The 24544-nt window shown below is 47.8% G+C and overlaps 1 protein-coding gene across 13 annotated transcripts; it reads left to right on the top strand.

Annotated features, from left to right (window-relative positions):
• The first annotated feature begins 509 nt into the window (after positions 1-509).
• LOC119567341 (tapasin-related protein) lies at positions 510-18901 on the top strand. 13 transcript variants are annotated; one of them, XM_037912446.2, is made up of 8 exons: positions 540-713; positions 1508-1759; positions 13200-13475; positions 14238-14333; positions 14447-14788; positions 15003-15332; positions 15956-16051; positions 17119-18901. In XM_037912446.2, the coding sequence occupies exons 1-8, from the start codon at positions 665-667 to the stop codon at positions 17157-17159; spliced, it is 1482 nt and encodes a 493-aa protein (XP_037768374.1). In that variant the 5' UTR covers positions 540-664; the 3' UTR covers positions 17160-18901. The 13 variants fall into 13 exon arrangements, with proteins under 13 accessions (XP_043408384.1, XP_037768391.1, XP_037768364.1 ...); XM_043552197.1 differs by having other exon boundaries at positions 541-713; positions 1511-1759; XM_043552449.1 differs by lacking the exon at positions 14238-14333 and having other exon boundaries at positions 510-713; positions 1520-1759.
• The last annotated feature ends 5643 nt before the right edge of the window (positions 18902-24544 follow it).

The raw sequence follows: 24544 nt of genomic DNA, 5'->3' as shown, positions 1-24544 counted from the left end.
AAACTTAGTCAACCTTTGGTATATCAGAAATGCTCAGCCTCTTGCTCACTCATCTCCGTTGAGTTGCTGGATTTTTCCTTCACTTTCTAAATCTAGATTATTTTTTTTCCCCATTCTGAGAACAAACTCTCCTTGTTTCTGGAATTCATGTCACACGCACTGAACTCAGATAGTTTGTCACACATAACTCATAGAGGAGACAACTTTCAAACACTTCTATTCAGCTGAAGAATGATCAGCAAAAACTTTTTTGTGAGCACAAATCTTTTAAAAATGCATCTGAACCCAGATTCAAAAGGCTTCACAGAAGCTTGGGGTTCTCAAAAAAAGGAAACATGGCACAAAATGGGTTTTGGAAGAGACTGACACAGGAGAGTTTTATCTAAAAAACCAATTAAGAGAGTAAAACAGCCTCCCACACCCAGCTTTGCTGATGCCCCTCAATCCTAACCTGCGATCTCCCATTATCTAGTTCTCAAGTGTTTCAGGCTATCCGGCTCCTCTCTTAGGTAAGGAAGGAGTTAATATTCTCCAGTCTGTTTTTGGTTGTCAGAGTGAAAGTGAAAGGAAAGGCACTGGCAGTCTGAAGACTCATTCAGAGTTTGATTCTAGCACAGACGCCTGATGTTTTAGGGTGTCTGGAACCCCTTTTTTGGGGCACAGAATGAATCTAGGGCTCATCCTCATCTGTGGAGTGCTGGCTCTGAAGGCTGGTGAGTTTAGGAGGTGTCAGGGATTCTGGCTGGTCTACAGGGATGCCTCTTCAGAAGGCCCATTATAGCAGGGGTGGCCAAACCCTCCCAGCCGCATAGCACAATCTTCAGAAGTTCCAGAGCCAGGGCGCACCTGCCAGGGCTCCCCTTGGTCCTTCAGCCCTGCTTCCGCTGAAGCCCTGAGACCCGCCTCCCCTCTGGGCAGAAGCCCCTACCTCACCACCCTGCTGCAAGGCAGAGGGCCTGAGCTCCTCCCCACCCCCCAGTCTGTTAAGTGGAGAATGGGGGGAAGGGAGGGGGGGCTCCGTGAGCCGCACTTTAACGGTAAAAGGGCCGCATGTGGCTCATGAGCCACAGTTTGGCCACCCCTGCGTTATAGGCTCAGGGGGCAAGAGGGGGAACAGTTTGATTAGCAGCTTGTGTCCCAGAAGGGATTAGACAAGTGAGCCCCCGTGCCCCCCCCCCCAACGATGGATGGACCAGAGGGAGGTGTGATAGTATAAGCTGATAATCATGGGGGGGTGCTTGGGGTCTTCCAAAAGGATGATGGCAGTGGGGGACAGGGAAGTAATACCAAACTGGGAAGAGGTACTTCAGGGGAGGTGTTTCAGGGAAGGAGGGGAATTGTGTGGTGGTAGCGTGCCCCAGGGCTCACCTGGATCATCCCCGTTTCTATAGGGCTGCCCCAGCAAAGGGCAAGATGTCAGTGCCAAATGTCTTGTCCCGATGGGGCAGCAGGTATGTGTGTGTATGTGTGTGCACCCCACCTCTCAGCTGGTTCTTTTCCTTCTCAGCAGAGCTGCCAGTGGAGCTGGCCCCGGGGTCCCAATTACGCTCTGTGGATGTGGTCTTGGACTGTCATTATATAGAGGAAGCTGTGGGTGGATTTCCGGGTGCCTTTGCCGGATCATTCTCCTCAGACCCTGCCACCCTAGTGCTGAGAGGTGTCAGCATTGCCGATGATGGAAGCTTGGACAGCGTCACCAATTATGAGGTGCCAGGCACAAATACTGACTCCGCTTCTCCCATCATCTTTGAAGTCTCAGGTGAGTGAGGAGCTGGGGATAGGAGAATTGCCATGCCAGCCACAGTAAGCCATGAGTGAACTGAAATCTGCACAGACTCAAAACACAGAGCCCTGCCCCAGGGGCTCACATAGGACATGTGATGGACAAAGGGATAGCAGGATGAAGGGCACTGTGTAAATAGAGACAGAGTCACTATCTATCAACTTACTTACATTAGAGGGACAAGGTGAGTGAGGTAAAATCTTTTATTGGAGCAACTTCTGTTGGTGAGAGAGACAAGCTTTTGACCTACACAGAGCTCTTCTTCAGCCCTCCTTGAGATCCGAAGAAGAGCTCTGTGTAGCTTGAAAGCTTGTCTCTCTCACCAACAGAAGTTGCTCCAATAAAAGATATTACTTCAACCACTTTGTCTCTCTAAAATCCTGGGACCAGCATGGCTACACGAACACTGCTTACCCACATGACCCCACCACCAGAATATCTGAGCACCGCATACTTATTAATGAATTACTATCACAATGCCCTTCTGAGATAATTGCATTGGTACTCCTAGTGAAAAAAGGCAAAGCCATTATTTTCACTGATGGAGATTGAAACCCGAATAAACTGCCCTGGTGATAATCAGGCTTCACCTGTATAAATTGTATCATACAGAAGGGAGTTTGCACTCTGGCTAAAATCCCAGTTATATCAGTAGCTAAAGTCTCAAGATAGACAAGGCCATAGACCAGAATATTCATAGATTTTAATTAATATATTCATCTATTTAAGGCGAGAAGGGACCATTAGATAATCTAGTTCAGGGGTTCTCAAACTTCAATGCACCGCAACCCCTTTCTGACAACAAAAATTACTACATGACCCCAGGAGGGGGGACCGAAGCCTGAGTCTGTATGATTCCCACTGTCCCAAGTGGGGAGCCAAAGCCAAAGCCTGAGCCACAATTCCCTGGAAAGGGTAGGGGTCAAAGCCGAAGCCCAAGTGTTACACTAATAAAAATGATACCAACAGGATCTTGTAAGAGGGACAAGGCAAATTGCCACGTTTATTGTAAATACAACAAAATATTCCTATATGCAATTTCTATATAGATCCATTCACACACACAGACATTCACACGCAGGTTCTACATAAAGGTTGTTATAGTTACCAGCCTAGATGTTGCTCGTGCCAAGTCACTGGCCAGGTGGCCTGGACACGAGAGTGGAGCCAAGTCGTTGTCAGATGCGCATCCGATGCTCCTGGAGGGTGGTCGTAGAACCAGACTCAAAGAACACAGTCCCTGGACCCAATTTTTATAGGTCTCTGGTTCAATACAAGTCTATGGAAGTTGCTTCATCATGCTGAATTTACAATTGAGATGACCATCAATCAGCTCAATCAGCAGGTGATACATCCATGAGGGCTCCATGATGGCTAGGTGTTATCTTCTTGTTCTTCCTTGATGCGTTTTGGGTGGATTCCGGTTCTCCCTCCGGGGGTCATCCGGTTATCTCCACTTTGCATATTCTTCAGCCCATCGATATCAAGGTTGAAATTCTTAGGATTAGGCTGGCACCATTTACTAACCAATTATTTCCCTGCTTCAGGCTCTCAATTCCATGCACTCATCATTCATTCTTTTACTTAACAACACAATCTGTGACTCTTGATTCATTTAACAAGTTTTATCCCACTATCTGTTTTTCCCTCTTTGGATACCAAGATTTACATAGGCATGACAAGGGGTCCCCGCGGGGGAAGAGCATCAGGGTGTTGTTTTAAAGAACAGCATTGTTTCCTCAAAGTTCTTATCACTTTCCAGCACAGACTCTTTGTCCTGTACTGGCCTGAAATAATTCGCACTTTGGCCTTGCATTTGTTACAGAGTGAAATTCAGCAGCATGGAACTGATGTTCATACCTTTTTACAATACCTATATACTCTTTTGTCTATCTTTATTTCTACTACTACATAATTATAATTCTATCATACTTATATAACTTTGTGGGCGACCCAACACAAGGGCTTCAGCCCCAGCCAGAGGATCTGTAACCTGAGCCCCGCCGCCCAGGGCTGAATCCCTCGGGCTTCAGCTTCAGCTTTGGCCCCGGGCAGTGGGGCTCAGGCTTCAGCCCCAAGCCCCAGCAAGTCGAAGCCAGCTCTGGCGACCCCATTAAAATGGGGTTGTGACCCACTTTGGGGTCCTGGTCCACAGTTTGGGAACGGCTGATCTAGTTTAACATCCTATATAGTACAGGCCATAAAATTTCTCCCCTTTATCCCTGTATTGAGCCCAGTCACTGGTGTTTGTCCAGAAAGGCATCCAATCTTGATCTGAAGACTTAAAGAGATGGCAATTGTTCCAAGAGTTAATCACCCTCTCTGTTAGAAAATCTGTCTTATTTTTAATTTGAATTTGGTTGGCTTCAACTTCCAGCCATTAGTTCTTTGTTAGGCCTTTCTCACTAGATTAAAGAGCTCTTTCACACCTGATATTTTCTCCCCGTGGAGGCCCTTATACACAGGAATCAAGTAACCTCTCAGTCTTTTTGATAAACTAAGCAGGTGGAGCTCTTTAAGCCTCTCATTGTAAACATTTTTTCCAGCCCTCAAATAATTTTTGTGGCTCGTCTGTGAACCCTCTGTAAAATTTTCAATGTTTTGTTTAAAATGTGGACACCACATTTGTACAAGCATTCCATTATCAGTTTCACCAGGGGCATACACACTACACTCCTGTTTATATGTTCAAGGATCACATTAACCCTTTTTGCCACAGCATCACACTGGGAACTCATATTGAATGTTTGTCAACTATAGCCCCTAAATCTGTTGGATGGTCACTAGTTTCAGGATACAGCCTCAATTTTATAACTAGGGCCTGCATCTCCTGTTCCTAGATGTACAGTTTTGCATTTGGCTGTATTCAAGTGCAAATTGTTTGCATGCACCCAGGTGTAACAGTGCCTTTGTGGGTCACGACTGAGAATACCAAATTCAGGACAAACTGCTGAGAAATAGGGCGGACATACCCCAGACTAGTGGTTATTCTCCCATGAGATATACCAAACCAGCAACAAAAGTAAACTTCTGTTTCACCACACTGGGTAACAAGAAGTCATAAAAGCAGTTTCCTTAGGCATTCCAGTCCTTGTATCACCACTGTAAACACTAGACTTAGAGATGAGTGGTTCTTTAAAACCAATTTAATCAAACAAAAGCTTCTTCTGATCCCAAAGGACCAGCTACACACCCAGGTCAATAATATATTACTCAGATCTTACCCAAAAATCACGCTGTTGCCAATCCTTTAGTATGCACAATATAAAGGTTTATTTATAAATGAAAAGAAAGAAAGGTGAAAGTTAAAATTGGTTAAAGGAATCAAGTACATAAAATAATTGCAGAGTTCTTCGTTCAGGCTTGTAGCGGTGATGGAATAAACTGCTGGCTTAAGTCAAGTCTCTGGTTGCTTCCAAATCAATGGAAGGTCCTCGATCCCTTGGTTAGAATGCTCCCATTAGTATAAGTCCATACATAGTCCAGAGGTTTGAGCAGGAAAGAGGCAACATGGAGGTATTTCCAGGGCCTTTTATAGCTTCTGCCATGTGGAGGGAAACCCATTGTTTCAAACAAAGAACTCAGCACAGCTAGTGGAAAATCACAGGTGACAAGATAATGTTTGGAGTCACATGGGCAAGTCACATGTCCATGCATGATTAGACACAGTAGAAGCCATTACCTATACCTCAAACAGCATGTTCACAGGAAAGTCCATTCAGGGTAGGTGGGCGTCTTCCACTGTAAGTTAAATGTTCTTTTGATGGGCCACTCAATTTCAATAGTTCCTCCAAGATGTGCTGGCTAACTACCTTGTGGGCACTACCCCAGGCACAAACATTTGAAATCCAGGTATAGAACCAATGCTCATAACTTCAAATACAAAGTGTTACATGCATACAAATAGCATAATCATATTCAGCAAATCATAGCCTTTCTAGAGACACCTTAATTGACAACCTTCGTACAGTATTTGTTGCAGTTATATAACAGTGATAGCAACAATGATCTATATCAGAGGTGGACAAACTTTTTGGCCCAAGGGCCGCATCTGGGTGGGAAAATTGCATGCAGGGCCATGAATGTAGGGCTGGGGCAGGGGGTTAGGGTGCGGGAGGGAGTGCGGAGTGTGGGAGCGGGTGCGGTGTGTAGGAAGCAGCTCAGGGCAGGGGATTGGGGCAGAGGAGGGGTGCGGAGTGTATGAGGGGGCTCAGGGAAGGGGGTTGGGGTGCAGGAGGGGGTGCGGAGTGCGGGAGGGGGCTCGGGGCAGGGGTGCAGGGAGAAGTGCGGCAGGGGGCTCAGGGCAGGGGGTTGGGGTGGAGGCGGGGTGTGGCAGGGGTGCAGGTAGGGTCCAGCAGGTGGCTCAGGGCAGGGAGTTGGGGTGTGGGGTGCAGGAGGGTTTTAGGGTGCAGGCTCCGGCCTGGCGCTGTTTACCTGGAGCGGCTCCGGGGTGGCAGCAGCATACAGTGGGGCCAGGGCAGGCTCCCTGCCTGCCTGCCCTGTCCCCGCACCGCTCCCAGAAGCAGTGCAGGGCCCACGGCGGTGGCAATCCCAAGGGCCGAATCCAGCCCACGGGCCGTAGTTTGCCCACCCCTGATCTACATGGTCATATTTTAATCAGATAATGTCACACCACGTTACCAACTGGTCCAGTTCCTTCTGTATGATTGCCCTATCCTCATTGCTATTTAGCACTCTGCCAGTCTTTGTGTCATCTGAAAATTTTATCAGCAGTGATTTTGTATTTAATTCCATATCATCGACAAAAACGTTCTTAATCCATGTAACATGTGCTGTATTGGTATTGTGTTCATGCTAATTTTTAGAATCACATTGGCATGCAGTACTGAGCCAAACACCTTACAAAAGTCTAAATGTCTTACGTCTGCTTTTGTCAACCGAACTTGCAATCACATCAAAGAATGAATTCAGGTTTGTTTGACAAAATCTATTTAAAATAAAAGCCTCTGGAGAGGCATTAATTATATTTCTGTCCTTTAATTTTTTTATTAATTGAATTAATTGTATCAGCTATTCTGTTATTTTGCCGGGGACTAATATCAAGCTAACTGCCCTATAGTTGCCTGTGTCATCCTGCTTGCTGTTCTGGAAACGTGGCACAACATTAGCACTCTTCCAGTCTTCTGGAATTTCCCATGTGACAGGATGTACCTGGCCCTTCGAGGCCCCTTGCTGGAGGCCTTGTGGTCTTACCGCACCCTGCCTCAGGAAAGGAGCAGTGAAGGTGGGTCCTCCAGGCCTGCTTCAAGGGGTTGCATAGAAGCAGCCAATCAGAGCCCCGCAGGATCAAATAAAAGCTGCTGCTGGGCCTGAGCAGGTCAGTTCCTAGCTGGGCCCAGAGGAGCAAGGCAGGGTGCGCCTTGCTGGTCACAGGAGCTTGAGGGAGAACTAGAGGGAGGGTTCTGGTGCTACTTGTGTTCTGTGAGGAGGAAGAAGATCTGAGAACTTCAGCCCTAAGGGAAGGGTGAAGAGAAGGGGGCTATGTGGGAAAAGGCCCAGGGAACAGCAGCAGCACACCGGAGGCAGCAGTATGTGGCTGCGGTTTATAGGATTCCTGGGTTGGGACCTGGAGTAGTGGGTGGGCCTGTGTTCCCCCACTGGCCACTAGCAAAGTGGCCTAAGCCCCAAGAAGGGGACAAGTTTCCTTTAGAAGCCTGAGCGAAGGGACTGGATTTAAAGGTCCCAGAGGTGGGTCTGAAGACCCTCATGTGGGCAGATAGTTTGTCGGACATTTGCTACCCCGGAAGGGGTTCATCTGTTGAGGACAGTGAGTTGGCCAGAGGGCTGAGCCACTGAAGACCTGCCTAGTGTGGCTGACAACCTATAGAGGGTACCACGAGTGGGGAAAAGAGGATTGCAGTACCACACCCAGCCAATAGGAGGCATTCAGGAGATGAGTACCCCATCGCACCCCAATATTCCAAGCTTTATTAAAAATGAACATCAGTGGGCCAGAGATATCCTCAGCCAACACTTTTTTATGACTCTTGGGTGCTGGGGACCTGGTGATTTAAATTATTTTGTGCTTTATAGATATTGGTTAACATACTTCCTAGTTACTAAGTTCTTGAAAATACTTCATCATCCTCATGTGATATGAGTATGTCATCCTGCTTCTTTTAAAATACAGAACAGAAATATTTATTGAACACTTCTGCCTTTTCAGCATCATTATTAACAATGTTACCATCTCCATCTAGTAATGGGCCTATACCATTGCTAGGATTTCTTTTGTTCTTCATATACTTACAAAACTCCTTATTGTCCTTGCCCCTGCCAGCCATGCATTTTTTCTTGATGTCTGTAACTTTCTTTATCAATTTTCTACACTTCATAACTTCAAAACTGGAGCCCCTCTGAGTTTCAAAATATGCCCTTGACTGGCACCAGACCCAATGCTGGTAGAGGCATCAACATTGATGTTGGCACCATCGGCCCTAGCATTGGAGCCATTGTCACAACTATCAGTATTGCCATTTCCTGAGAGCTACTTTTCATCCCTGTCACCAATATACTCCTTCTCTGCCACTCTGAGCAGGGACCCTCACCTGAGGAGTGAGGTCGATACCGCCAAGGGTACTCTGAAGCATGCAGCACTGAGTCCTGGTGCAGAACTAGCATTGGACGGGGCATACCCAGTTATGCCAGTATCAGTACAACCTGCCACCATGGCCTCATTGGCCAGCCCTCCCATAGATCTTGGAGCAGGGTCCCCTCCCATGTCTCAGCAAAGAGGAGAAGATTTCAGTTGCCTCTGGTGTTGCTGGCCAGAGCACCCCCGTCAGAACCGGAGGGAGTCTCTGAAGATGTGATAGAAGCAGTGAGGGAAATGCTCCAGCTGCCTTCACCACCAGAAGAATCTTCTTTGTCCCTGGACAAGACAGTTACAGTGGCTCTGATACCAGCTGTTGATGACTTCAGCTGGGCATCCCAGGAGATACTCTCGAGGACAGTGGATACAGGACACTGTGGTCCAGGAAAACGCACACAAGGTATTCAGCAGCCTCAGCACCTGCAAGAATTGCCCTCCTGATCAGTGAGGGCATCCTAGATCCAGCCAAGATCTGCTGAATACTCCCAGCCTCACCCCCTCTCAATGCAGTGGGGGAGCTGTCTTCACCCAAATTCCATTACTTAGGCAAGGACAGCAAACCAGCAGCCTGCAGCACTGGCTTCCTCAAGGGGTTAATATTGGTCTGTCAATCACCTTGCTTCCTTTCCTGATTGGCTAAATCTGTCCTGATGTTACCGCCTTAGGCCCTTTGTGAGACATTGCTAGGCAGGATAGCAGTGAGGGCTGGCTCTGCCCACCTGATATTTCCATTGGTGTGGTTTTGTGATTGCCACATGTTCCATGTTGCTGGGTAGAAAAAAACACTCTTTCTCTGGCACTGTAATTGGCAGAGGAGGCTGAGCTTGGAGCCTAATGATTGGCCAGGGCAAAATCATATTTCGATTGGCTGCTGCCCTCCCCGCCTGAATTTTTTATTGGGGGGTGAGACCTGTTGCTAGGCGGAGTAGCCGGCGCTGGGACTTTGCAAGGGTAATACAGGATCACGGGAGAACTTAAAAAATGGGGGCCAGGTGTGGGGTATCTTGGGATGGATGTTTTTGCACACTCTGCCCCAGGTGGTCCTGCCCATGCAAGTCAGTGCATATCCAGGCGTGATTTCTGTAGGTGTACTTACACTCCTGGACCCCAGGAGCTGCTACTGCGTGGCAATTTTGCAGTGTGCAACCCTGGGCTCCTGAACTCTAGTCCACCACTGCCATAATCACATAACCACATAGATAAAGACAGAGGCACACTCAGAGAGAGAGAGAGAGAGAGAGTGCAAAGTTGCATGGTGGAGTTGATGGTAGAGAGGTAGAGAGCAGGGATAAGTAAGAGCAAGAGGGAAGGTGTGGGATGAAGGTAAGGAAGAAGGTGGGAATGAGGGAGGATAGGAAGGGGGAGAGTGGGGCAAAGGAGAACATTGTTGCCGGCACCCAGTGCCGAGAGGCTAAACAACAGCTCGGGTTGGTTCGCTACCCGGTGTGCTACACCCAATAATCACAACGGGGTGGAGAAGCAGAAAAGTTTATTTGCAGCTGCAAAAAGGTACAGGGAGAATAGAATCTCAAATCCTGCACACAGAGCAGGAAGTTACACAGGCTTTTATACATCCTTTTTTCCCAGCATACTTATCCAATAGCAAGCTGCCCTAAGTATCCATATAGCCAGCCAATCCAGTTCCCAGCTAGTGCCCTTGTTCTCTGTATCATTTGTTAAACTATACATAAAGCTGCTTTATTCAGCATTTTTCTTCCATATCTGCCCTGTTTGGCCTTGTTTAGTTTCAGGCAGTCTGACTCTGCAACATATTGTTGCAGATCCTCAGCATAACTGCTGCGAGTGCCTCCAGGCGGGGGGGCCAAGGAGACTTGGGCCTAGTGCGAGGGAGCTTCATCGACACTCGTGGTCTTCCATCCCCTCGAGTTACCTAGTGGCCATGCCCCAGTGTCCCCAACAACATGATGAAGGGGGACACATAACTTATGAGGAGAGGCTCAGGGAACTGGGGTTATTTAGTCTGCAGAAGAGAAGAGTGAGGGGAGATTTGATAGCAGCCTTCAAATACCTGAAGGAGGGTTCCAGAAAGGATGGAGCTAGGTTGTTCTCAGTGGTGGCAGATGACAGAACAAGAAGCAATGGTCTCAAGTTGCAGTGGGGGAGGTTTAGGTTGGATATCAGGAAACACTATTTCACTAGGAGGGTGGTGAAGCACTGGAATGGGTTACCTAGGGAGGTGGTGGAATCTCCATCCTTAGAGGTTTTTAACGCCCAGCTTGACAAAGCCCTGGCTGAGATGATTTAGTGGGGGTTGGTCCTGCTTTGAGCAGGGGGTTGGACTAGATGACCTCCAGAGGTCTCTTCCAACCCTAATCTTCCATGATTCTATGACACACTTGGATGGGATGTGGGGCTGCTGAAATGGTTAGTGGAGGAAAGCTACAGGTGAGAGATCCCGGCTTCAGTGATAGTGAAAAAGGAGGAGAAGATAGCAAAAGGAAAGGAAAGGGTGGCCTTTTCTAATCTTGCCGAAAAAATCAGCAAGATTTTGAATGGAAAAGTGGAAATGACAGGAGAGGGGAGAGTTTAAGGATGGACGTGAGAGTGGCAAAGAAGTGGTGGGGATTTGAGGATGGTCTGCAATGAGAGTGCAGAAGTGCTGTTTGGTTAGAGAGAATGTAGGAGGAGAGAGCCTGAGAATCCTGATACCCACAGTTCTGTGCTGTCAAGCAAGCAGCTGTGTAACCTGCTAGCAAAGTATGTCACGCTACCCTCTCGTGCCTGGTCCGTAGGCTCGACTGGATACTTCTGCTTCCACTTACTGCTTCCTTGGGTTTGTCTACACTGCAATTAAAAACCCGTGGCTGGCCCGTGCCAGCTGACTGGGCCTCAGGGACTCAAGCAGCAGGGCTGTTTAATTGCAGTGTAGGCTTCTGGGCTTGGGCTGGAGCCCAGACTCTGTGACCCTCCCACCTCGCAGGGTCCTGGAGCCTGGGCTCCAGCCCAAGCCCGGACGTCTACACTGCAGTTAAATAGCCCTGCAGCCTGATCCCCATGAGCCTGAGTCAGCTGGCACAGGCCAGCTGGGGGTGTCTACTTGCAGTGTAGACATACCCAGTGAGATCAAGTGGTAGAAGTCTGTGGTGTTGATCTGAAAGTCCTGAGTTCAAACCAGTTGATGATATATGCAGAGAAAAATCATGGGTGATGATAATTTAAAAATGTAATCATATCATCGTAATGAATATGCATCAAACCCAGCAGCAGAATTACAGGTACCCTGTTCCCCGGACTCTGCAAGCACCTTCCTCACTGTGCACCTTTCAAACCGGCTGCATGTTATACATTTGGACTATCTGTGAAACATCTCGGTATGCTCATGCTCTGTACTATACATTTCCTTGCCCTCATGTCCCACCTAGACACCAAGCAGCAGAACCTGCTGCCTTCAACTGAGGACAGAGTTCCTTCGTGGAAGAATGTACACTTCACCCTGGATCTGCAACTTGCCAGGGATATAAGGGAGGGATACAAGGAGAGGAGAGGGTGCAAGAAAGGGAGTATCACAGCTACAGGACTAGCTGCACTTCAGTCCTCTTTCTAGTCTCTCTCAGAGAACCTAAATCAGGTCTTGGGCCTCTTGCCCTTGTCTGTTTTGGGATGGAATCTTGTGACTCTTCCATACTTGGATCAGGTCTGGGACCACTGCCCCATGTATGACAACTGCTTATCACCGTGCAGGTCCAGCTAGGTTTGGGGCACCTGTGTTTCCTTCCCATGGGAACCTGTGACCAGTAATAATGACCAACAAAATAATCAAATATTTTAAAACAAAATCATAGAATCATAGAATATAAGGGTTGGAAGGGACCCCAGGAGGTCATCTAGTCCAACCCCCTGCTCAAAGAATATTTACTTAGCAGTTGAAACAAAGTTTTTCTCCTCAATCATGACAGTTAGAAACTTACTTTTTTAATCGAAGCTGAAATTCTCATGCAATTGTTTGATTTCAGCGGGGGCTATAAGAAAAAGTTGGCAAAGCTGTTACAGGATCATCTTGAGCCATCTTCTCCTTTCTGCCTGGACCATCCCAGATGGTTACCTGTTGGGAAGCCCTTAATCGAAGACATTCTCACAAAAACCACCTCACCAGAGCCAGGCCAATATACAGTATTAACAAATTATTTAAAGTGCTCCCATATTTTGTCATGGGGAGTATAGCTGAAGAGAGTGCAGGGCAACAAGAAAGATTGGCATGTGCTTCAGTAACAATAATGGATTTGGCAGGTAGATTTTCTCTTTGACAGACACTCATCTCTAGCTGTTGCTGCACCCTCAATACCTCTTCCTTTTTTAGGCTGGGACCTTTAATGTTTCAGCATCCCCTTTGCTCCTAGGTTTAGGCTTGGGAAGAATAAACCTTGCTAGCATGGTTGGTATGTAGGCAGGTAGGTATTTCCCAATTTATAGCTCTCCCTATTGTTCCCTTAAGGTATCGTCTGTCTGTTATTGTTTTGTTCCCTGTTGTTTTTCCCCAACAGCCTTTGAGCTTATCCAGTCTGGCTGCAAAGTTAAAGCAAACAGGTAAACTGAGGAATATATGATATTCATAAAAATAATACATATGACTTCCTCATTCGCCACAAGAACTTCTTTAAACAAGCTGGGAGACCAATGTTACATGCTAAGGCTCTTGTGTTTGCATAGCAGCAGCCTGACCCCATTTTACACTAGGTGTAGACACAGCCCTTGGTGTCTCACCAGATTAGGTCCCTACTGAAACTTGATCCTGTTTTTCCTGTTCCATTCATCAAACTACATGTCTTCTCTTTCTCATTACAGAAACTTTGGTACCCATCCCATATGCGGAATCCCTGCTGCATGCAGACTGTGCTGGGGAGAAAGTGACCTGTGAGATCTCTCCATACAGCTTACACCTGGCAGATGAGGGGCCCAGCCAGGCCTCCTGGTTCATGGGGACCCTGAAGTTATCCAGTGGGATCAGCATAGCCCTGGTGCTGAAGGTCAGCAGTGTCAGGGAAGAAGATGAGAGAATGGCTGTACTGCACCCAAGGCTGAAGGTTCCTATAAGCAAGGAGGGCACAGTGCTGACCACAGGTAAAGAAAGTGGCGAATGAGGGGAAAAGACTTTAGTGCTGGAATGCACCTACTGCACCAGGGAGCACTAGGGGAGCCAGACACTCCAGGGCTGAAGCCTCCACATTAAGGAGTGCTAGGGGAACTAGAGACCCCAGGAATACCACCCCACTCTGTAGTCTGGGACTTAAGGGAACTAGAGAAAAGGACTGCACATGCTGTGAGTCAGCAGGATAGATAATCCTTCCCTTCTTGAGGGAAGCTCAAATGTAGGGGCCCTCCTGCTATCTGCGGGATGTAACCGCTGGGCCACCAATGTGACCCCTTGATCACTCTGCCCTTGCACTTCTGTGCCCCTTGACTCCCCAGTTCTGGCCCCGCTGTTCTCCCCACCACTGTCACTATAAGACTATAACAGGGTTTGAAAAAGGGCTAGATAAGTTCATGGAGGATAGGTTCATCAATGGCTATTAGCCAGGATGGGCAGGGATGGTGTCTCTAGCCTCTGTTTGCCAGAAGCTGGGAATGGGCGACAGGGGATGGATCACTTGATGATTACCTGTTCTGTTCATTGCCTCTGGGGCACCTGGCATTGGCCACTGTCAGAAGACAGGATACTGGGTTAGATGGACCTTTGGTCTGACCCAGTATGGCCATTCTTATGTTCTTATGTTCATTATTTGCCACACCACTGTGACCCTTGGCAAGTGCTATGTCTGCTCTCCAAGAGTTCGGTGTAGCAAGGAGAGCAATATGCACTTACTCCCCGTATCCTGCTAATAGCTCTGCAGCCTGCAGGATGGGATCTTCTTGTGGGGAGACACATGTCCAACCCTTCAACCCAGCATGGCCAGTCAGTCCACAGCATGCTTCCTCCAGGTGGGTGGAGCTGTGACCCAGTCCCTGATGTCCTGCCAGGGGGAGTCTTCCATAACCACATATATTTAACACTCTCTCAGTCTATTTGTCTTTCTCCTTCTCTTTGTTCCTAGTTGAATTCCAGTTGTCATCTCGCACCCCTACTTTGCGTACCCGACTTGGCACCTCCGTCACCCTGGACTGCAGCTTTGCCTTGGCTTCCAGCTCTCCGCTGGCCTCGCTGGAGTGGAGGCTGCAGCACCGAGGCAGCGGGCGTAGAGTTTTCCACTACCAGGCGGGGGACGTGGCACAAGCAGAACAGTCAACGGCCCACGTGGATGTGGTGCAGCTGCTGGAGACTGGAGATGCATCACTTAGCCTGCATGGAGTGGGGGTGGGGGATGAAGGGACATACATCTGTTTAGTGTCCACCCCCCAGCACCAGGCCCAGAACATCATCCAGCTGCAGTTGGTCGGTGAGGCAATGATGCTTTAAGGATACCTAGTCAGGGGGCAATAGGGGAGACAGGCCCCATTCACTGGAACCTGACCATTCCCCGTATCTCTCTGCTCCCCTCCTTGCTTCCCCAGCCCCACCCAGTGGGGATGAGGGACTCCTCTGTACTACTCCATTCCCTCAAACACAGTTTATCACCAGCTGGATTTAATTTCCTGTTTGCCCCCCTCCAGAGCCCCCGAGAGTCCGTTTGTTCCCAGAGTTGGTGTCACGTGAGGGGGATGGAGCCACTACCCTGACCTGTGAGATCTCTGGCTATTACCCCCTGGATGTGTCGGTGAAGTGGACACGGGAGGCCCCTGACGACAAGGACAAGATCCCTATCTCAGGCTCAAGCACATACTTCTCCAGCCATAGGCAAGCCCAGGATGGCACCTACGGCATCAATTCATACCTGAGTATCAACACAGCCATAGAGCTGGGACCTGTCACCTACAGCTGCCATGTCTCGCATCTGGCCCTTGAAGAGCCAATTACAGCTAGTGCCCAGCTCAGGACACCAGGTAAACGGGGAAAGGAGGGCGAGTTCTCCTTATTGCCCCTGCCTCTCAGCTTTTGCTTCAACCCTCTGATCTCCTAGCTCCAGCTTTTCCCTCACCTCTCAATTCTGGGGTACTGAAGCCCCATCCCATTTGGAGCACCCTCCCATTTCCCCTGCCTGCCCTCATTCCCCATCCGTTCTTTCCTCTCCTGGCTTCTCCTGGCAGTCGCACTTCCTCAGCTCTCATTGCACCCTCTACAGCTCTTTGTAAAGCATGTTCTCTGCATCATGCAGCACCTTACACTGTTAAGGGGGCAGTGGTTTCAAGGGAGCAAAAAGGCAGCACACGGACTCCTTATTGGGAACCCAACCATGCCCCAAGGACCCCTATACACTGTTGTCTCCAAGGGAACCAGGACCTTCTTTGCCCCCACCCCCTTCCTTCCCCAATAGGAACTCAGCTTAGTCCCTGCTCCCTGTGGCACTGTTCTAATGAGATCCTAATCTTTCCCCAGAAACCTTCCACATCTCTCCTCCAGTAGGATCCCAGCCCTGCCCTGTGTGTGATCTGTGTGAAGAATTTTAGCTCTCTGAAACAGACTCAGATGAGCTTCACATCACTGACTCCCCCTCTTTCTCCAACAGAGCAAAAAACATCTAATGGGCTTGTGGGAACCTTCATTGCTACTTCCATCTTCCTTGCTGCTCTCGTTGGCCTCATGCTCAGGAGAAGAAAAGCAGGTCAGAGTGTAAAGCACTTCAGCCCTCTCCCTAGACTGAGGTTCCACAGTCAGAGCTCATCTCCTGCTCCCCATGGTGCCGCTGGCTGTGAGACGCAGAGACTGGAGTAGCCTGGAGCACCTGCTACAGCCAGCACTCCTGCCACTCTAATTACAGTGCTTCCTGCAGGGAGTAGCATAGCGGGAAGCTCCGTCACAACCAGCTGTCCTGCCTCCTTCCCTACAGCAGCCTTGCTGGGAGAAGCCTGGACCAGAGTATTTGGGAGCTCCCCTCCTACTTCGTGCGCCTACTTCCTTTCCATTTTGCCTCCTTGAGGGAGAAGCTGGAAATGGAGTAACTGGGAGATGATTCCATAGCTAGTTCTCCAGCTTCTCTTCTTACAGTGTCTCTTGCTGGGTAGGAGAGGGGGTAGCTCTTAGGAGTGTTAGTGATGATAATGTAGTACTCAGACCTGTATATTTGCCTGAGATAGAATTTTGGGTCTTGTTTGCTCATTTGACTTTTGATATTTTTATATTCTTACTAATATGTATGAACAAAGAACAAAGATACTGGGTGTTACATCTGCCCACAAGCAGATCAGGTGAAAAGAGATAAGAGATAGTGCTAAAGTGTTGTTGGGCAGAATGGGTGTGTAATATAAAAGCAGTCACTTGAAGGACAGTCCTGCCTCAACTCCTCTCCCGAGATAAGGTCAAGCAACCAGTCGGGAGGGCAAGGGGGATGGGAGGGGAAGGTATAAGAAACACTAAAAGCCAAAGAAATCCCTGTCCCTGACTGGAGCACAACCTCACTCCTTACTCCTCCCATGGGATATGAAAGAGGTGGTACTGAAGCCCCCAGACCCAAAACCCTCCAAAATGACCATACATTATAAGGGGTAGGATCAGAGGTGCACTACTTCTGCTCTTCTACTTTCTGTCTGCATGACAAGAACCAGGGCAGGGCGAAGGGAAAGCTCTTAATAGTAGCCTACCATCGCCCTGGTAGCTGCAGATCATGGAAGAGAATGACATTTTACTGATTGTTTTTGTCTTCCTGAATCAATTATTTTTCTTTCTTTTCAGTTGATCCAAAATCTGAGGAATCTCTGGAGACTTCAGGGTAAAAGGGACAGTTAACTCAGTTACCCTTATTCCTGCGCCCCCTCTGACAGACCCCATACCAGATGAAGACCCAGCCACTCAGAAATTAACCTCCCATTTTACATTAATGGAGCTATCACCATTTCCAGGGACCCTCTTGCAGCTCTATAGGAAGGGATTGGAGGACCCTTGTGACCCTGGAAAGGTGGAGTCAGAGAAAAGGGGGTGTCTCCATCATGTGAGCGGGGGTAATACCATTAACCTCACTGGAACACTGTTCTTCTCACACTTTCAGGTACACAGAGCTAGATACACAAAGGGATGTAGACATTTTAGGTGCCTAAGACCAACATTTAGGCACCACTGAGATCCTCAAAGCTCTGCTCAGCTGGTGCCTAACCGTTTAGCTACCTAAATTCCTTAAGCACCTAAGTTTCTGCCTGTGGACATACACAAAATCACCTAATTCCTGATGCCATTGAGCTGCTTGGTTCCCTAGCTCATGCATAACCCCTGGTAGGATTGTCAGCCTAGGCAATACCCTGCCTTTGTCGCCTGCAGGGCCTGATCCCAGAGGCATGCTCAGAGCATACCTATCAGAGCAGGCCTTGAACAGAGACAGCTAGGAGCAAGCAGGTCAGAAATTTGGTGGGTGTGTGTATACACATATGTGTGTACGTGTTTACTGTCACTTTGCCCATGTCATCCCTAGCTTTTAATCCCTCCACTGGCTCTCCCTTCTCTATCACATCAAATATAAGCTGCTTATATTCACCTTCTAGTCCTTTCTTGGCCATTTCCCACCCTACCTATCATCTCTCATTTGCTATTGAACTGTTGATGCTCATCTCTGATGGGCCCATCATGCCAGCCTCCATTGGCCACAGGTTACATTTTCAGACAAGCATCTTTCTACTTTCTCCCACGCTGTTCAGCACACTTGGGAGGGGCTCCCTGAGACCATCCATAAAGCATCCACCGTCAAATACATCCACAAAACTCTCCTTTAGCGCGATGCCTGTAATATATTGACAATGGTTAGAATGCCAATCGTCCTGACCATTATTGTCTCATTGCTTCCTTTTATTCCCCTACAAGTCTCTTGCTTTACGCTCAAGATTGTAAGCTCTTTGGGGCAGGAATTGTCTTCTTGTTCTGTTTGTACAGTGCCTAGCACAATGGGGTCCTGGTCCACAACTAGGGATCCTATGTGCTACAATAATGCAACTAATAACCTTATTAGCTTAGTGGACAGAGCACTCCCCTATAATGTGAGAGACCCAGTCTATATCCCTGTTCTGCCTGAGTTGGAGCAGGGACTTGAAGTCAGTTCTCCCACATCCCAGGTGAGTGCTCTAACCACTGAGTCGTTGAGTATTCTGGGGTGGTTATGTCTCAGTCTCCCCTGCTGCAGCTGTTCCACTTGATATAAATGAAATATTTTTGGAGCCGGGCCTCTCCCACATCTCAGGGGATTGCCCTGACCACTGAGCTACAGAGTCAAACTCCTGCTTTGACTCCTCTTTCTTAAATAAATATTTAATTATTTATAATGAAGAGGTTCTTCAGCAGGAGAGATTGAGAGCCAGTTACATCCCTTGTTAGTATCTTGATGAAAAGCTGTGTTGGGAAGCTCAGGGTGGAGAGGGAGTGGGCGAGAAGTGGGGCTCACTCTGTAACTGGCTCAAACGAGATACGGTATTCACTGCACTTTGTGCTAGTTTGAATTTGACCTCTGAATAAAACCCTGTTGTTATTTTTCTAACACATTTCCACTTTAACTCCAAACTCATCTGAATTGGAAAGTCTGGGGAGGGAGAAGCATCATGCCACCACTTCTCAGGAGGGGTGGAAGGGTGAAATTGCAGTGACAGATCACAGTAGAGGTTTACTGGTTATTATACAATTCTCTTCTTTGTCCTTTTCTTCAGAAGTAATAAGGTAAAAAGAAGTATTTAATTCCCAGCCTCATTCTGTAAAGGGCAATATGAAGTGTAACTGATAGGAAACAAACTGGGGTAAAGGCTGTCTCAGTAATGATCCCCATCCCCATGCAGGAGTTTCAACCACGGCAGCAGAAAGAAAACTCAGCAAAAAGAAATGGGGGGAGGGGAGGAAGACTTCGGGACCGGACTATATGTGCACACACACCTAGGTGTTCAGCAGACAGAGCTGCATCGCCAAAGTGATCAATTGTGGCTGGTTTTGGGATACAAAACACTTTGAATGCAGGGAGAATGCAATGTTGTTATCCTCACTGTACGAATAAAGGGCAGCAGAACTGTGCTTAGCATGCCCTGATTGAAGGGGTCACCCTAACCTCAAACCCGCTTGCTAAGCAGGGGGTAGGGATGTCACATCCCAGTGAAAGTTAGAGGGGTTAGGGATCGATGTTTTTATCTAGTGGGGGGGCTCTGCTTTACAGGGTTCTAGATACTATTTGATTCTCTTCTCTTTAGTGTTCAAAGGGAGAGTTGAGTAAACTCAGTTAAAAGTTCTTGTTTCTGTTGGGTGGTTACTAGAGCTGAAATCACTGATGAGCAGCTCTAAGCCTTCAGCCTGGTGTGAGCACAGTGTTGTAATGAAAGACAAGAAGCAACAGTAGAGAGGTTCCTCGCTGTCCAGGGAAATCACTAAGGGTATGTCTACACTACTCACCGGATGGCGATTGATCCAGCGGGGATCGATTTATCACGTCTAGTCTAGACGCGATAAATCGACCCCCAAGCGCTCTCCCGTTGACTCCTGTACCCACCGCCACGAGAGGCGCAGGCGGAGTCGGCGGGGGAGCGGCAGCAGTCGACTCGCCGCGGTGAAGACACCACGGTAAGTCGATCTAAGTACGTCGACTTCAGCTACGTTATTCACACAGCTGAAGTTGCGTAACTTAGATCGATCCCACCCCCAGTGTAGACCTGGGCTAAGAGCTGGGCTAAGTGGTGGAACCTCAAAATGGGGCATTGCAGAAGTGGTAGTGAGTGGCAAGCAGCACTGATGGCAGCAGCATTGCTGAACAGCGGCAGAGGTAACAGCAACAGAGGTAGTAGCACATAGCTAACGGCGGCAGAGTACAGTGGAAGCAGCAGCAGAGACACTGCTCGACGCTCCCCCTCCCTTTTCAGGGGTGGGAGGTGAATCCAGGGGAGTGCACCTCTGAACTAAGGGTCTTCACTGACTAAGAACAGCCAACTGTGAGTAGGGTGCAGTGCAGGGAGAGGGGAGTGGTGTGTTAAAGGGACATTTATTTGTCAGACTTTCATGCTGCAAGATGGGAAACTGAGACAAAGGACACTGCCCGAAGGGACTGTGAGGTGAGTGTTGCTTATGGTTACAAGCTTTTGAATCATGGTTGTGGTGTTTTCCCAAGGTAATGCTGGGTTCTATTTCCCTTTTAAAAAAAGTTTTCTTGTGTTATACACAGACTCAATGCTTCTGAGTGGGTAAGTATTGACTCTTAGAGGTGCCCAAGGGTGCTAATTAGTTTTATCAGATTACTGGGTAGGGGCTTGAGATGGTTCTGTTTTGTACTGGTAAGAGGAATCCCTAAACAATGAGCCCCAGCCCTTGTTGCTGCCTATTCCATCTGGCAGATATATCTATGGAAAAAAGTGAGGCGGATGGCAAACGATATACATTAGAGGTTATGAAGTGTAGAAAATTGATAAGGAAAGCTAAAGCCATCCAGAAAAAATCCATGGCTGGCAGAACTAAGGACAATAAGGAGTGGTTTTAAAGTATACCAGGAACAAAAGAAATCCCAATAATGGGACAGGCCCATTACTAGGTGAAAATGGTAAAATTGTTAATAAAATGATACAGAAAAGGCAGAAGTGTTTAATAAATATTTCTGTTCTATATTTGGAAAGAAGCCAACTGATGTATTTGGATTACATGAGGATGATGAACTGCTTCCCTGCCTTTTAGTAACTAAGGGGGATGTTAAAACAGCATCTACTAGGGATAAGTGTTCTAAAAGCATCAGGACCAGATAACAAGAGCTCTGAAAGAGCTGGCTGGTGAAATGTAGACAATATCAATAAAACTCATGCTACATGGACAGACATAACTGACAGATTTCAAAAAGGAATAATCAGTGGGAATAATCTTTGAATGGAGGTGTTTCTAGTGGGGTTCTACAAGGCTGATGATATTTAATATTTTTACCAATGATCTGGAAGTAAATATGAAATCACTGCTGATGAAATTGGCAGATGACACAGAGATTAGCAGAGTGGTAAATGAGGACAAGGCAGTCATCCAGATGGTTTGGATTTCTCAGTAAATTGAGCTCATTCAAACCAAATGCATTTTAATACAGCAAAAGTTTAGGTCATATATCTAAGAAGAAAGAATGCAACCAAATGAGATCTCCTGGAAAAAGGATGTAGGGATCATGAGATCCCAAAGCAATGTTGTGGCAAAAAGTTCCTTGGAGGGGAGTAATGAGTAGTACTAGGGAAGTATATACTGGTAGACTTCATTGGTAAAACCGCTACTAAAATACTGCTGTGAAGAAACTGGGAGATATCTGCATTAATTTTATGAAAGTTATCTCCATGGGTTTGGTGGTTGGTGTACTGCAAACTAAAAAGTAACTGTGAGGGCATGTCTACACTACAAAGTTAAGTCAAGGTAAGTTGACATCCGGCCGCTGCAGTAATTAAGTTGGTTGTGCCAGTCCACGCCACGCTCATTGTGTTGGTGGAGTGCGTCCTCACTAGCAGCACTTGCATCAGTGCACAGAGCAGTGCATTGTGGGTAGCTATCCCACAGTGCAACTAGCCACAGGGGGTTTGGGGAAGAGCTTACAACACCTCATGGGACCAAAACATCGATTCAGGGGGGAATGGAAACATGGCTTTGGCTTCCCGTGATGCAGTTTCCTCCCTCCCTCCTTACCTTGATATCAATGGCAAACAACCCATACTTTCTCATGCCTTTCTTCGAAAGCCTGGCTTAGCCGTGCGTATGCTGTAGCCCAAGAAGCATGGACCCCACTCAGCTGTGCACTCCTGTTGTGAGCATTACAAACACCTTGCGCCTTATCCTGCAGTATTTCCAGAGCTGAGAAAGGCACTGCCGTGTGGAACATTGCAATGTCATGCAGGCAGCCCTGCCACAAGCCATAGGATGAAAAAATTCCTGGTTGCTGCTGGCAGTCGTGCAGCAGCTGAACAGGGTGGAGCGCCATTTCTGGTCCTGGGAAACAAGCACTGAGTGATGGGATTGCACTGTTAGGCAGCTATGGGATGACGAGCAGTGGCTACAGAACTTTTGAATGCATAAGTCCACTTTCCAGGAACTTTGTGCAGAGCTTTCCCCAGCCCTGAAGCACAGCAACACTAACATGAGACCTGCTCTGACTATGGGGAAGCAAGTGGTGATCGCTCTGTGGAAGCTTGCAATGCCAGACTGCTACCGGTCAGTGGGGAATCATAGAATCATAGAATATCAGGGTTGGAAGGGACCTCAGGAGGTCATCTGGTCCAACCCCCTGCTCAAAGCAGGACCAATCCCCAATTAAATCATCCCAGCCAGGGCTTTGTCAAGCCTGACCTTAAAAACTTCTAAGGAAGGAGATTCTACCACCTCCCTAGGCAACGCATTCCAGTGTTTCACCACCCTCCTACTGAAAAAGTTTTTCCTAATATCCAACCTAAACCTCCCCCACTGCAACTTGAGACCATTACTCCTTGTCCTGTCATCTTCTACCACTGAGAATAGTCTAGAACCATCCTCTTTGGAACCACCTCTCAGGTAGTTGAAAGCAGCTATTAAATCCCCCCTCATTCTTCTCTTCCGCAGACTAAACAATCCCAGTTCCCTCAGCCTCTCCTCATAAGTCATGTGTTCCAGTCCCCTAATCATTTTTGTTGCCCTTCGCTGGACTCTCTCCAATTTTTCCACATCCTTCTTGTAGTGTGGGGCCCAAAACTGGACACAGTACTCCAGATGAGGCCTCACCAATGTCGAATAGAGGGGAACGATCACGTCCCTCGATCTGCTGGCAATGCCCCTACTTATACATCCCAAAATACCATTGGCCTTCTTGGCAACAAGGGCACACTGTTGACTCATATCCAGCTTCTCGTCCACTGTCATCCCTAGGTCCTTTTCCGCAGAACTGCTGCCTAGCCATTCGGTCCCTAGTCTGTAGCGGTGCATGGGATTCTTCCGTCCTAAGTGCAGAACCCTGCACTTATCCTTGTTGAACTTCATCAGATTTCTTTTGGCCCAATCCTCCAATTTGTCTAGGTCCCTCTGTATCCTGTCCCTACCTGCCACCGTATCTACCACTCCTCCTAGTTTAGTATCATCCGCAAACTTGCTGAGAGTGCAATCCACACCATCCTCCAGATCATTTATGAAGATACTGAACAAAACCGGCCCCAGGACCGACCCCTGGGGCACTCCACTTGATACTGGCTGCCATCTAGACATGGAGCCATTGATCACTACCCCTTGAGCCCGACAATCTAGCCAACTTTCTACCCACCTTATAGTGCATTCATCCAGCCCATACTTCTTTAACTTGCTGACAAGAATACTGTGGGAGACCGTGTCAAAAGCTTTGCTAAAGTCAAGAAGCAATACATCCACTGCTTTCCCTTCATCCACAGAACCAGTAATCTCATCATAGAAGGCGATTAGATTAGTCAGGCATGACCTTCCCTTGGTGAATCCATGCTGACTGTTCCTGATCACTTTCCTCTCGTGTAAGTGCTTCAGGATTGATTCCTTGAGGACCTGCTCCATGATTTTTCCGGGGACTGAGGTGAGGCTGACTGGCCTGTAGTTCCCAGGATCCTCCTCCTTCCCTATTTTAAAGATGGGCACTACATTAGCCTTTTTCCAGTCATCCGGAACTTCCCCCCGATCGCCATGAGTTTTCAAAGATAATGGACAATGGCTCTGCAATCACAGCCGCCAACTCCTTTAGCACTCTCGGATGCAATGCATCCAGCCCCATGGACTTGTGCACATCCAGCTTTTCTAAATAGTCCCTAACCACTTCTTTCTCCACAGAGGGCTGGCCACCTACTCCCCATGCTGTGTTGCCCAGCGCAGCAGTCTGGGAGCTGACCTTGTTCGTGAAGACAGAGGCAAAAAAAGCATTGAGTACATTAGCTTTTTCCACATCCTCTGTCACTAGGTTGCCTCCCTCATTCAGTAAGGGGCCCACACTTTCCTTGGCTTTCTTCTTGTTGCCAACATACCTGAAGAAACCCTTCTTGTTACTCTTAACATCTCTTGCTAGCTGCAGCTCCAGGTGAGATTTGGCCCTCCTGATTTCATTCCTACATGCCCGAGCTGCATTTTTATACTCTTCCCTGGTCATTTGTCCAATCTTCCACTTCTTGTAAGCTTCTTTTTTATGTTTAAGATCCACAAGGATTTCACTGTTAAG

Source organism: Chelonia mydas, chromosome 1 (assembly GCF_015237465.2).
Source record: "Chelonia mydas isolate rCheMyd1 chromosome 1, rCheMyd1.pri.v2, whole genome shotgun sequence".
In the NCBI taxonomy this organism is placed as follows: Eukaryota; Metazoa; Chordata; order Testudines; family Cheloniidae; genus Chelonia; species Chelonia mydas.
Note: the sequence above shows the minus strand (reverse complement) of the source record. Positions and strands in the feature narration are given on the sequence as shown.